This window comes from Pelophylax lessonae (genome assembly GCF_965119305.1).
Source record: "Pelophylax lessonae genome assembly, chromosome: 4".
NCBI lineage: Eukaryota > Metazoa > Chordata > Amphibia > Anura > Ranidae > Pelophylax > Pelophylax lessonae.
In genome coordinates this window covers 235560759-235575087 of record NC_138771.1, presented here as the reverse complement: position 1 = coordinate 235575087, position 14329 = coordinate 235560759, and the positions used below count along the sequence as shown (strand labels likewise).

At 42.9% G+C, this 14329-nt stretch overlaps 1 protein-coding gene across 2 annotated transcripts in view; it reads right to left on the bottom strand.

Annotated features, from left to right (window-relative positions):
• DOCK4 (dedicator of cytokinesis 4) overlaps positions 1-14329 on the bottom strand; it is a 529522-nt gene that overhangs the window by 278596 nt on the left and 236597 nt on the right. For both annotated transcript variants that reach the window (XM_082254719.1, XM_082254720.1), the window contains exon 13: positions 6225-6350. In XM_082254719.1, the coding sequence (XP_082110845.1) occupies positions 6225-6350 (126 nt within the window). The remainder of the gene's footprint in view (positions 1-6224; positions 6351-14329) is intronic.

Sequence of the window (14329 nt, the reverse complement as noted above, 5' to 3'; positions counted from 1 at the left end):
CTTTAATAAGGGTAGGAATGACTGAAGTAGACAAACCTCTGTCCTTCAGTACTTGGGTCTCAATGGCCAGGCCATTAAGCCCAGCGACTGTAAAGCATGATGGTAAATTGGTCCTTGAGACCACAGACACTCCCTGAGACGAAGTTCCCACGGAACGTCTACAACTAGCATGTCCAAGTCGGCCAGGCCGGCTTGAGGAGGCCAGCCTAGAATTTCTAGGACCACTGGCGCTGATAGAATCTGAACCAGGCGTCCCTAGAGGTATCTGGCCCCGACCATCCGAGAAAGTCTGGTCGTTTTCTGTTCCCACACATTTATCAGATACCTGATTGTTATCAGGAAGGGTGATCTTTTCTGGTTGAACCTCAGGGACCGAAGTCACCCGACTAGAGGCTACTGGGCCTATCTGGTCAACCAGATCCGATTCCTGTGAGGTGTAGGGACTAATCTTAGGAAAAGGTAAAGGAAAAGATCTATTCAGGGAACGGTAACTACCGCTTCCTGTAGTACTTAAATGTTGGAAGGGAAGAATCGCACCGGTAGTAGTGGTTGATGCTCGATCTAATGTCCTGAATACCGGTGAAAACGTCCCCCCACCCTGAAACCGGGTGGGGGCGCACCTTCAGGCTGTGTACTCCTTTGCTTCGGGTTTGGCTGGGTTGGTCCTCTGCTTGTCCGACCAGCCCTTCTTGAACCCTCCTGGAGGAGTCTTGCCTTTCCCGCTAGTACCAGCCGGGCGCCCTTTATGGGAGGTAAAGAAAGGTCCTCGCTTGTTGCGAGGTCCCTTAGCTTTAGCAGCCTGTGGCAAAAAAGTGCTCTTGCCCCCAGTGGCATCCTTAATGATTTCATCTAGGTTGGCCCCAAATAGACGATTCCCCTGAAAAGGGAGATTAGTCAAGGTCTTTTTGGAACCTAGGTCAGCCGACCAGCATTTTAACCACAGCACACGTCTGAGGATTACCGCTGACATAGATGCATGCCCTAATAGGGGGGTAGCATCCAAGGCTGCATCACAGATAAACTGTAGCCCTTGTATAATCTGTTCCATCAAATCAGATGTCTCCTGGGGAATATCTTTTCCCCTAAGGTCTTGGCGTACCATTTTCGCCCATTCCGTAAGTGTCTGGGAAACTAGACCAATAACAATTACTGGTCTAAATGCTGACCCTATCAGAGAGAAGATGGTGCGGGACTCTGCTTCCATCTTTCGATCCACCGGATCCTTAAAGGACGAAGTGTCCTCCACTGGGATAACCGTGGCTTTATTCAGCCTGGAAATAGGTGGATCCACCACTGGTGGTACCGTCCATTTCTTGATGATGGATTCCTCAAACGGATAGCGTCTAGCAATACGCTTGGAAATAGTAAAGGTACGTTTAGAATGCTCCCATTCTCCTTTAATCTGATTACCGAAACATTTAGGTACAGGAAAAACTTTCACCGTTTTGATGGGCTTATTAGTACCAAAAGGAATCTCTGTTTCAGTTGCCTCTGCCGGTAAAGCCTCAAGTTTTAAGGTTTCCTGCACTGCCACAACTAGTGCGTCCACCAATGCTTCTTCCTGAATTATAGCAGAAGAAGCGTCCTCCTCACTGTCTGAGGGAGCTTTACCTGGGATAACAGCCCTTGCAGAGGAACCTGCAACTGCAGTGACCATCTCTGAATCTGAGTCAGAGGTGTCAGATAGTATAGGGGTAGGCGGGGGTCGCTTCCTTGACCCCCGTCCCTGACAGGCCGCGTCCACCCGAGCCACCATAGACTCCAAAATTGCTGTAAATGACTCTACACTCTGTGCACCGGCGGGTCCCGTGGCCCCCTCGAGGGAAACAGGTGGGGGAATATGTGTGGCAGGGTCCATGATAATTCCAGTCACTTCCTGGATAATATAATTCAAAAATAAAAAACTTTTTTTTTTTTTTTTTTTCCAGACCCCCAGCGCCACAAAAGCCCCTTAGTGTTACCTGCTAGGGATCCCTATCGATCGAGAGAGAGAGAGAGAGACCCCCAGGCTCACCACTTGATGCTCAGAGTTTAACTGCAACAGGTTACAGCGCTGTCTTGACAAACAGGAAGTCTTTTGGCTGGCTGCCCAGGAAGAAAGGAGGCGGCTCCGCCCCTCTGCACGCCTTCCGGCGCCTCCCCTAGCTCCACGAGGTGTTTGGATCACCTCAAACATGGCCGCCCCCATGCTGGAGACACGAGGCTACGCCAAAATGGCGGCTCGTGCGATCCAGCAAAAAAAATGGCGGCGGCCTGTACTGAATAGCGGTGTGCTGCAGGGCACACAACACTCTCTCTGCATGGGGATTTGGCGTGGTTGGCGGTACCGGCCCTGGCGGACCGCATGGCCATTCGGGAGGCCTGCTAATAGCTGGAGATCTGATTAGGAAGGCAGTCTACATGTCCGTGGCTTCTGACTGGTAGGTAGCTTATTCTTATCACCGTAAGATTCCCAGAATGCCACAGATTATAATCTTTTTAACATGTATACAATTAGATTGTTAGCTCCCAAACCAAGCCTCCTGGCTTTTTGCACATAGAATCACACTCAAAGTAGGAGGATCTGTGTCATTTATAGGATAGAGAGGGACTCTATCTTACCATACAGAGAGGGGCCCGCGTTCACCACAAGACCCGTCAGGGGAAAAGGGGGAACATACTACTCACCATACCGGAACCAGGCGGGCACCAACTCCTGACAGTACCCCTCTCCACCGGGGCGGGAGGGCTGTCGATCGATATGGACGCCGTGACTCATGGTCTTTGGCGTTTCAGCGAGACGTTTAACTCGCGGGGTTAGTCCTTTAATGGGACTTTGTCGCGGCCGACCCAGCGCGGAGCTATGGCCTGCACGCGCTCGTAGGCTGAACTGGGGTGACCACCGGATCTCAACATCCAGCCCGTCGCCCAGTTCAGCTTTCTTGATTGAAGATCTCACAGGAACACTGGAGAAAAAAAGCTGTCTAAAAAAATCCTTTAAGAAAAAAATCTTGCCAGGACCTAAGATCCCAGCAAGGTATCTAGGTCCTTGCTCCTAACTAGACAGAAAATAACTGATTTGCTGAGGCAGAGAGAGAGGATATACCCTCTGGGACTGCCCCTAGGGTACGGCCAGAGCTTTTTAATTTCCTGTCTAGTCCTGCTCCTGTGGAGGCAACATAACCCGAAGGTGGTGTATCACCGAGGACTACGTCTGTCAATGAGCGCTAGAGAAAACTCATTTTTTGGGGTAAACATTCTTCATAGTTCTTACCATCCTTTACCTGCATACTATATATTAAAAGTGTCCCCCTTTCCAATCACAGAAAATATGGAAAGTACGATGACCGCCATTAAAATGGCCATACAAAGTCTGTAGGCTGCTTTGTCTACAATAGCACTAGTAGTGATGAATTAATGCTCAACAACAGGATGTATTAGCTCCAATTGATACATTTATAGAAGGGGTAGCAATGTATAGTCTACAGCTGTGGTATACAACTGTGGCATTACCTTTAAGTAGATAAATATACCGTCTGCCAATGATAACCTTTTAAAAACGACATTTGCCTAGCTGTTTCCTCTTAGTCACTAACCCAGAAAAACTTGTAGAAAAGGATAGTTGGGAAAGACATGAGAACCATATTTCTATACTTGTTCTGGGTCAGTGACTCAAATTATTAAAGCCAAAGCAAAAAGATGACTGGCAGGCAACTAGTATTTTAAGAGGATCAGAGGTTAGTAATGGTAGCCTACACATTTTTCATAAATGGCTTACTTTAAAGTATAACTAGAGGCATTTTTTTATAGTTTTGAACAGAGCGGAGAGGGATTAGAACACTGGTGTTATGGCTGTCTCTGTTAGAGAGATTCAACCTCTCCATTTGACATGTTTACAGTTATCGTCCAAAGTGAAAGAAAATGCCATATTTTGGGAAAATCTTGCATTGGGACACAGGTGGCAAAAACAATCTGACAGGGGTTAGAACTCCCCATTACTCTATGCAAAATGAAAAAATGTTTTGCCTTTACTTTAAGCTTCAAGGAGTACTAGTTTGATTGATTTTTTATGTAAATGTCAGTAATCACATAAAGGGTTACTTTTGCTGAGAAAAAAAAAAAAACAATCCCCCTAGGTGATTTATGTACATTGCAAGGATTTTAACAAACTTTGTTGCAGAGTCCCACCTGTTTCTGCTCTAAAAAAAATGGCTCTGTTAGCTCATATTTTGTGAAGGACCGATTCTGAATAAAAGGGACTTTCATTTTTGATCAGCTGATGCACTTGCAGTGCTCTGGGAGCGGCAGGGTATGCATTCCTTTATAAGGAATTAACACTTTAGGAGCATCTCTGCAAAACTTTAATTTATGTTACAGAGAAAGCCTACAATCTGACTTGTATCTTATTGCAGACTTCAGGGAAAATCAGTGAGCCAATCACAAAGGCAGAAAATGACATCTCTGGGGGCGTTGAGTACACCAAGTGTGTACAAAACATCTCCAGTTTGCAATATTGTATTGAATTTTACAGAAAAGTACAGTGCCGCAGATTAAAAATCTAATTTTTTTTCTCAAAATATACACTATATTGTCAAAAGTATTGGGACACTTGCCTTTACACGCACATGAACTTTAATGGCATCCCAGTCTTAGTCTGTAGGGTTCAATATTGAGTTGGGCCACTGTTTGCAGCTATAACTTCAACTCTTCTGGGAAGGCTGTCCACAAGGTTTAGGTGTGTGTCTATGGGAATGTTTAACCATTCTTCCAGAAGCGCATTTGTGAGGTCAGGCACTGATGTTGGACCAGAAGGCCAGGCTCGCAGTCTCCTAATTCATCCCAAAGGTGTTCTGTCTGGTTGAGGTCATGACTCCATGTCTTTATGGACCTTGGTCTTTATGGTGTGGGGTTGGGCTTGGCCCCTTAATTCCTGTGAATGGAAATCTTAAGGCGTCAGCATACCGAGACATTTTGGACAATTTCATGCTCCCAACCTTGTGGGAACAGTTTGGGGATGGCCCCTTCCTGTTCCAACACGATTGCATACCAGTGCACAAATCAAGGTCCAAAAAGACATGGATGAGCGAGTTTGGGGTGGAGGAACTTGACTGGCCTTCACAGAGTCCTGACCTCAACCCAATAGAACACCTTTGGGATCAATTAGAGTGGAAACTGCGAGCCAGGCCTTCTAATCCAACATCAGTGCCTGACCTCACAAATGCGCTTTGGAAAGAATGGTCAAACATTCCAATAGATACACTCCTAAACCTTGTGGACAGCCTTCCCAGAAGAGTTTAAGCTGTTATAACTGCAAAGGGTGGGCCAACACAATATTGAACCCTTTCAGACTAAAGCTCGATACACACTATACAATTTTCTATAGATTTTTTCCTTTAGATTTACCAAAACCATATAATATGAGGTCAGACCTAAACACCTTCAATGTGTATGCAATCAGGCAGGCCCTTGCACTAAATAGTTGAAGGTAAATCTAAAGGCAATCTACCAACAAAAGTTGTATAGTGTGTATCCAGCTTAAGACGAGGATGCCATTAAAGTTCATCTGTGTGTAAAGGCAGGCATTCCCAATACTTTTGACAATATAGTTTATGTCGCTCATCTAATGCACTATATTCAAACTGATCAGCTGACCGTGAGCAAACAAATATTTATACTTTATAGCAAGGGTCTTCAAACTGATGCCCTCCAGCTGTTGCAGAACTACATACCCATGAGGCATTGTAAAACTCATTCACAGACATGACTAGGCATGATGGGAATTGTAGTTCCTGAACAACTGAAGGGCCATAGTTTGGAGACCCCCTGCTTTACAGCAACTAGAATTTAAGCTTCTACTTGCAATGTCAGCAAACTGCTACCAATAGGGCAATACTGATTTTTGAGAGACAGTCCTTAGAAAAACAAAAGGCAGCAGAAATAGCTATTTGAACCTTTACCTTTTCTTACAAAAAACATGTCTTAAGTATGCAAAAAAAAAAAAAAAAAAAAACCTGTACTGAGTAAAGAACAATGAGAAGCATAAATAATAATGGAAAAACAACAGGCTAGTATATAGCTATATAGTGATCTCTGTTGAGTACATGGACTTTTCTATGGCCCACTTGTTCTGAAACCTGTAGCTAATGCGCCTTTATTTTTGTTTTTAGTATAGGGGGTGATTGCTAGCTGCAAAATTAAAAAATAGAACAAAAAAAAAAAATTCTGTTTCTTTTCCTCCAGCTTACCAGGCATAATGACATCTGAAAAGCCAAGCTTTCTTGTTATCGAGACCCCACGAGTGAACACCGAGGAGTAATCTCTTCTAATTTGCTCAAGGTCTCCATGCAGCAGCTGAAGGGAAACTGCCAAGCCTGAAATCAAAGAATTTAAAGAGGCTCAGAAGTTACTTAGAAGATACTTTGAGGCCATTTACATCAGTGATACCTGAGTCAGCAACATTTTTTTTTTCAAACAATCAGAATAAGGAATGTGTAGACTGCCCTACCTGGATCTTTAAAGAAGGTTGTTCAGTCACCCTAGCAACTGGTCTCTTCCAGAGCTGTACTGTATAAAAATATCCAGTACAGCACCGGTCAATTAAAGCAGAACTAAACCTACCTCTCCTTGACAGCCAAGGAAGCTGACATTTTAGTCTCTGTTTGATCTGCAGTTGCCATTGTGTTTCACATGTGATCAGTTATGACGCCAGACATGTGATGGCTTGACAGTTCAATCGAGAGTAAAAGCTGTGACAGCTATCATTTATGACTTGAAGGGAACTGCTTTGGAAAACTGTAAAATTTTGGGGTTTAGTTCCATTTTAATCAAGACTTATGCTGGCCATACACTATACAAAAAATCGTTCAAACTCATTTTTTGAAAAAACGAACATTCGGCCGTGAGAGCAAACGATCATGCCATCATGTAATGACATATAAATGCTTAAAGCGGTTGTATCCCGCTTTTTGACACTTTTACCTACAGGTAAGCCTATAATAAGGCTTACCTGTAGGTACAAATAATATCTCCTAAACCGGCACGGTTTAGGAGATATTTACAGTGCATGCAGCCGCTCGCGCGAGCGGCGCATGCGCTCTGAAGGTCCGGGGGGACCATCAATTAAGTTGCCGGGAGCTTGCCGTAAAAATCACTAACGCGCGCATGCGCGGGAGTGACGTCATCGCGGCTCCGGCCAATCAGCGCGCTGGAGCCGTCTCTTCCGGCCAATCAGTGCGCCGGAGCCGCCGAACCCGGAAGAGACGACGAGGGATCATGGCAGCGCCCGCATCGATGTCCGGGGGTCCGTGTCGGGGCTTCGTTTTAAGGTAAGTTAAACATAATGGGCTAGTATGCGATGCATACTAGCTCATTATGCCTTTGTCTTGCAGGTTTTTTTTTTTTTTTTTTTTTTTTTTTTATAGGGTTTACAACCGCTTTAAATAGACATACAGTGCCTTGAAAAAGTATTCACACCCCATGAAATTTCCACATTTTGTCATGTTACAACTAAAAAAGTATATGTATTCTATTGAGATTTTATGTGATAGAGCAACACAAAGTGGCACATAATTGTGAAGTGGAAGGAAAACGATAAATGGTTTTTACATTTTTTTAAAAATAAATATGTGAAAAGTGTGGCGTGCATTTGTACTCAGCCCCCTTTACTCTGATACCCCTAACTAAAATCTAGTGGAACCAAATGCCTTCAGAAGTCACCTAATTAGTAAATAGAATCCACCTGTGTGTAATTTAATTTCCTTTAATAATACAGCTGTTCTGTGAAGCCCTCAGAGGTTTGTTAGAGAACCTTAGTGAACAAACAGCATCATGAAGGCCAAGGAACACACCAGACAGGCCAGGAATAAAGTTGTGGAGAAGTTTAAAGCAAGGTTGGGTTAAAAGCAAAATGCTATGTGTGGCAGAAAACTAACACTGCACATCACCCTGAACACATCATCCCCACCCTGAAACATGGTGGTGGCAGCATTGTGTTGTGGGGATGTTTTTCTACAGCAGGGACAGGGAAGCTGGTCAGAGGTAATGGGAAGATGGATGGAGCCAAATACAGGGCAATCTGTTAGAGTCTGTAAAAGACTTGAGACTGAGGCGAAGTTTCAACTTTCAGCAGGACAACAACCCTCAACATACAACCAGAGCTACAATGGAATGGTTTAGATCAAAGCATATTCATGTGTTTGAATGGCCCAGTCAAAGTCCAGACCTAAATCCAATTGAGAATCTGTGGCAAGACTTGAAAATTGCTGTTCACAGACGCTCTCCATCCAATCTGACAGAGCTTGAGCTATTTTGCAAATAAGAATGGGTGAAAATGTCCCTATCTAGATGTGAAAAGCTTGCAGAGACATACCCAAACAGACTTGCAGCTGTAATTGCTGGGAAAGGTGGTTCTACAAAGTATTGACTCGGGGGTGAATACAAATGCACACCACACGATCACATGTTTATTTGTAAAAAAAATGTAAAAACCATTTATCATTTTCCTTCCACTTCACAATTATGTGCCACTTTGTGTCCGTCTATCACATAAAATCCATATAAATTGCATTTACATTTTTGGTTGTAACATGACAAAATGTGGAGAAATTCAAGGGTTATGAATACTTTTTCAAGGCACTGTAAATGAATCAGTTTTTTTTTTTCACATATACCTAGTGCAAACAGTTTGGACGAGAAACACATTAACCTTTCAATTTATCGTTAGTCCGGCAGCAAATTTCCAAACTTGTCCTTCCTTCTTTCGGCTCAAAAACGTCCCAACTGATTACCGATTCATGCCCATTAACTGGCCGAAAAAGGAATGAACTGGGTCGATTTTTCGTATAGTGTATGGCCAGCATTAATGCGTGCTTGCCACAACCAACATTATCAGTTTGTGTTCCTCACACTTTTCTTCGGTTTTCTTTTTTCTTTTTTTTTTTTTATTGTATGTTTTTATTTTTTTATGCATCTCAGTAGCAAATGCTGCAGGCACTTTCTATTGCAAATAGAAAATTAAATATATCTGTAGTTTATCATCATCACGATTGATAAAATAGTAAATCTGAGGCAATTTGAATGACAGGCATATTTCCTTTTCTGTTTTGGAGATCACAACTCAACCTGTATACAATTCTTTTCATTCTTTTTTGTTTACCCATCTACCTTCCACTCTGAAAAGTAAGTTACATTTCCCTGGCTGGTTAAAGTTTTGCAAAAAATAAAATAAGTTTAATTTGGTTTCAGTGTGCCACAGTTCAAGATATTCAATATTCATATGCTTTGTAAATAAAAGGAATCATGGTCTACCCACACATTATTTTCACTCATTTTAACAGCGTGAACATGGAGACGGTACCGGAGCAGATCATCAACTAACAAATCAACATATCTTCCAACAACATCTAAAGATCTTTTTTATTTGGTTTCATTTCTTTGTACACTGGGCTTTCTCTTAATGATTGAAAGATGTGACAATTCATACAAGCCATAGGAAAAAAAAGTTAATAAACATACTGTTGTTAGCACAGTCAGTAACAGCAATGCCTCCAATTAGCAGATGAAGTCAAGCAGTGCTGGAAAACCACAAGGTGTCTGCACTTCTACTTGTAACCATAGGGACCTTTCTTGGTAAGGAAAAGTTCACTTTGAAGTGTCCATATACATGTGACTGAAAATGAAAATTTTTAGTGCACTCCTGTGACAAGCTGACTGTGTGTTAAGCAAAAACATTCATATAAATGCACATATGTGCATAGAGCAGTCCTATTGGCTATAATTCCATATATTTAATCAGCCATTTTCAGTGCAAAAATTAAATTATTACTATTGCTACAAGTACTTGCATAGCTCAGTCAATTTTACACAGTGCTTTGCATATGTATTATACATATGCCCTATAGGAGCTTACAATTTAAGGTCCATTCATACATATCAAATTCATACATATACGTACTAGAGCCAATTTAGACAGAAGCCAGTTACCCTGCCAGCATGCATTTGGAGTGTGGGAGGAAACCGGAGCACCCGGAGGAATCCCACGAAACACAGGGAGAACATGCAAACTCTGTGCAGGTAGCGCCATTGTTGTGATTTGAACCAACGACCCCAGTGCTGCCAGGCAAAAGTGCTAAGCACTTAGCCACGGCGGGGTTGCCCAAAAATAGAACAGTTTGAAAACCGTAACTACTATGGTAGGTTAATATAGGGGTAAATTTTAAACTTTCATAGACAAGCCTGCAGAAGTAAGTCTAAGGAAAACAATTCTAAAGCAGCAATAAGATTTAAACACAGCCTTAGCTGCTTTCCTAATAAGCCCACCTCCAGACATGTCTGTATAATACGGCTTTTCAAATGTTGTACTTCATTTGCTTAAGAGCTTTTAAGCCTGGTTCGCACCTTTGTGTTTTTATGTGCATGTGAGGTAATTTAAATGTTCATGCTGTGTTGTGTTGCATTGTTAAAAATGAGGCGTGTTCAATTACAGATTCATTTGCATTGGTTTTGTGGGCTGCTTAAATCTTTTTATGCTTTTCAATTGGTTGTGGAAGAGCACATGGCAGCAAGCCATTGCCCTAGATACCTGCATGTGCTCAGCCACGATAATCCCCACAACAGCTGTACCACAGTGTAAATCAGCCATTCTTCCTAATCTCTAGACACCGAAAACCAGGAAGCACACAAAATAAGCTGAGGGGAAGAAGAACTCTGTCACATGACAGTGTGGCCTCCTGTCCAGTGCTCTGCAGCTCTTTACAGAGAACATACAATGAAAAGGAACCCTCATGAGTGGGACTTTAACGGAAACAGGGTTATGTGCTAAAGTCTCACTCAGGATGGTTCCTTTTCATTGCTTGTACATATTTGGGATGTTGGCAAACACAAATTACTGCTTAAAAAATTGTTTTTTTTGTACTTTTTTGTAAAATCCATTCCACTGAGTTCATTGACGGACACAGCGCTCCATAAATCATAACTACTGGGTTATAATGCCTCCTCCAGGAGTAGGACTAGGCAGAACAAAAAACACCTGGCTTTGCCCTTGGGCCGTCCTCCTCTGATATATAATCCCCCTTTCTGCTCTAGCTAATCAGTTTAGTAGCAAGCAGTATTAGAAGTATTAAAACTCCTAAGACGAATGGGTGCTATGTCCGTCAATGAACTCAGAGAAATGGATTTTACGGTAAGAACAAATATCCTATTTTCTTTCGTTCGTCGGCGGACACGTCGCTTCATAAATCATAACTACTGGGACATCCAAAAGCAGTGCCAAAAGGAAAATGAGGGGTGGGGAAAAAAACCCAAGGCTAAATATAAGAGCTCTTAACCAGGACACAGGAGACTTAACTGGGTCACAGGAGCCCAGTCTGAAAAATAAAAAAGTTTAAAGAAAAACACCCCTCAAGAGGGAACAGCCCCTCTTAAACAGCAGCTTTCTGATGTGTATACTTCTGGTCTCTCCCTAATGACCATTTTCAACGCTATTTTTGGAAGACATCTGTGGAATATATGTGGACAACAAAAAACCCTGAAGAGGCGGGATGTGTATACCGCAAAACATGTTGGCATTTTCTGCAATAATAGTCATCCTACCACATTTGATGCAATTTTGTGTGTAATATATTATGGGCTCTATTTGGCCCTTGGTTTATTGTGTCTGTGTTTGTAATATTGGATGTGATTTACTATAAATAAAAAATGTTTTTTAGATTTTCTTTAAAGAATATTTGTGAGGTAATTTAAAGCTTTATAGGAGTTACCGTCTAAAAAGGCCATTTCTTTCCATAAAGGATATTTTTGCTTATAAATATAAACAGGGCTGGTGCCTCCCAGATTATCTGGTTTGCATCTTTATTCCAGAATGAGATTGGAAAAGCATCTGTGGCATGGGAATTAACTCTGATATGCGCCATTGGGGTAGTACAAAGGAAGCCTATCCATGTCACTATACGAGGACCAAAGCCATAGAGTTGCAGAACTTGGAATAAGTAGGGCCAGTCAACACTATCAAAGGCTTTTCGTGTGTCTAACAAGGCAATTACATGGGTGGGGGCGATCATGTGGATATTGCAAATTGTGGAACAGCCTATGGATATTCATTCTGGTGGAGCGACCAGGTATAAAGCCACATTGATAACTCTGCACTAACTTTGCAACACCCGCGTTCAGACGATTGGCAAATACTTTGGCCAAAATCTTGACAAACGCGTTAATTAAGGAGATTGGGTGGTAGGAGTCACATTTAAGAGGGTCTTTATGAGGTTTCAGTAATAAGATAATAAGTGCTTCCCACATTGTAGGTGGAAGGATTACAGTCTCTAAGGCCTTGTTGCAGGTATGTAGGAGGAATGGGCTTAATAACTGGCAAAATTGGGCATACCATTAGGCCAAGAAACCATCTAGGCCAGGCGATTTGTGCGTTGGGATTTGCGAAATAGCTAGGAAAATTTCCTCAACAGACACGAGAGCATCTAGCTCCTCTCTCATGCGAGCTGAATGGGAAGGAAGAGACACCTGAGCCAAGTATTCACCTAATTGATCTCCCGAATACTGGAATCTAGTATTATAATGGTCTCTGTGAAAGAACAGGAAAGTTTCAACAATCTCAGGTGCGTCACTAACATGGCCTTGATGAGTCAAAATCCTAGGGACAGAGATAGGAGAATGGTAAGGTCTAGTTATATAAGCAAGTAAACATATTATGTTACCATGTTCAAATGTTTTTTGAGAAACAGAGCATTTTTTTTTTTTCTTTGTGAGGTCCACTGGACGGAGCTCGTATTCCCTATGGCTATGCAGCCAGGAATCTCAGGCATTAGGAGTGGGGTCTGTTATATAAGCAGACTCAGCTGCCAACATAGTTCATTCTAACTCCTCAGTACACTGTTGGGCATTCTTACGCAGGGTGCCCGTAATAGCCATAAAAGTGCCCCGCAGCATGGTCTTAAAAGCGTCCCACTTCATAGAGGGGTCAGCAGTGCCCAAGTTCGTATTCCAATGAGATGCAATTCCTTGTCTACATTCCCCCTGTACTACCACGTTCTCCAACCACTGAGTTTAGGCACCATAGCACAGGACTCGTACATGGGAGGAGGTCCACAGAGACAGGTGCATAGTCAGATAGCCCTCTAGGTAAATAAGATAAAGCAGAAACAAAGGGAAGTGTAAGGTCTGGGGCAAAAGCCAAGTCTATACGAGACATAGTGTGGAAGGAGTCGGAGTGGCAAGAGTATTGGCAGACATCCAGACGCTTTCACAGCCAAAGCTCAGTGAGACCATATATTGGTATCCAGTCAATAAATGAGGGATAGGGCCTACCGCCACCCCTCAAGCGGTCCACAGTAGGAGCTAAGACAGCGTTGAAGACCCCTACATAAAGAGGACCATCAAGTGTAGACAGGATCATAAGGGATCATTTAGACATTAGATCACCTCAATCTCCCCCCTTTTTTTTCTTCCTTTCTTCTCTCTCTTCCCTACTCTCTCTTGTCCCCCTCTCTTCCCCTTCCCTATCCCACTTGCAGGCCTTTACCCCCCTCGTGTCCTTTACATTTCTATTCCTGCTGGGTGCATGGTTGCCCCCGGGCGGGCCCGATGGGCACCCACCCCTTATGCACTCCGCGCATCGACAGCTCGGACAATGTAGTACTGACAACTCCCACTTTCCGCACCCAGGACATGGGCCCTGGCCTGAGCCTACCCTGATGGTATAGCTATCCTCCATGTAGAGTTCCTTCGCTCCTGTGAGCCTCCCCCTCTTCTCTTTCTCCTCGACTTAGTAGAAAGCTTGGGCTTGGCTCTGCCCTGGGATAATTGATCCTTTACACTGCACTGATATTAATCGGTTGTTTTACTGGTGATTTTTCCAAACGGAAGAATTTTCTACTATCTCTGTACGATTTAGGTCCCCACCGAATCTCCACAATTTTCAAGCTGGATAGTTGTCCTTTGTTAGCTCGGTTTATCTCCGATCTTCTGTATGATTATGGGTTCTGTTACAAATGTATTTTGCTGATGTTTGTACATTTTTATACCTTAATAAAATGTTTTGGAAAAAAAAAAAAGACATTAGAGGAAGGGGGGGGGGGGGACAAACATTCACTAGCGTAAATCACACGGTGGCAACCCGCAGGGTAATTATAATAAATTGACAGTTAGGGCTTCCATCGAAAGAGATTTAGCTAGCAAAACAGAGACCCCACTGGAATAGGAGCTATGGGTGGCATGAAAAGTTTTAGCCAGCCAGGGGCAAATTTGTATTAGTAAGATGTGTTTCTTGGAGGTAAATTATATGGGGCCTATATTTTTTTCAGAAAACAAAAGACCAAGGACCGCTACTGGGGTGAGTTCAGCC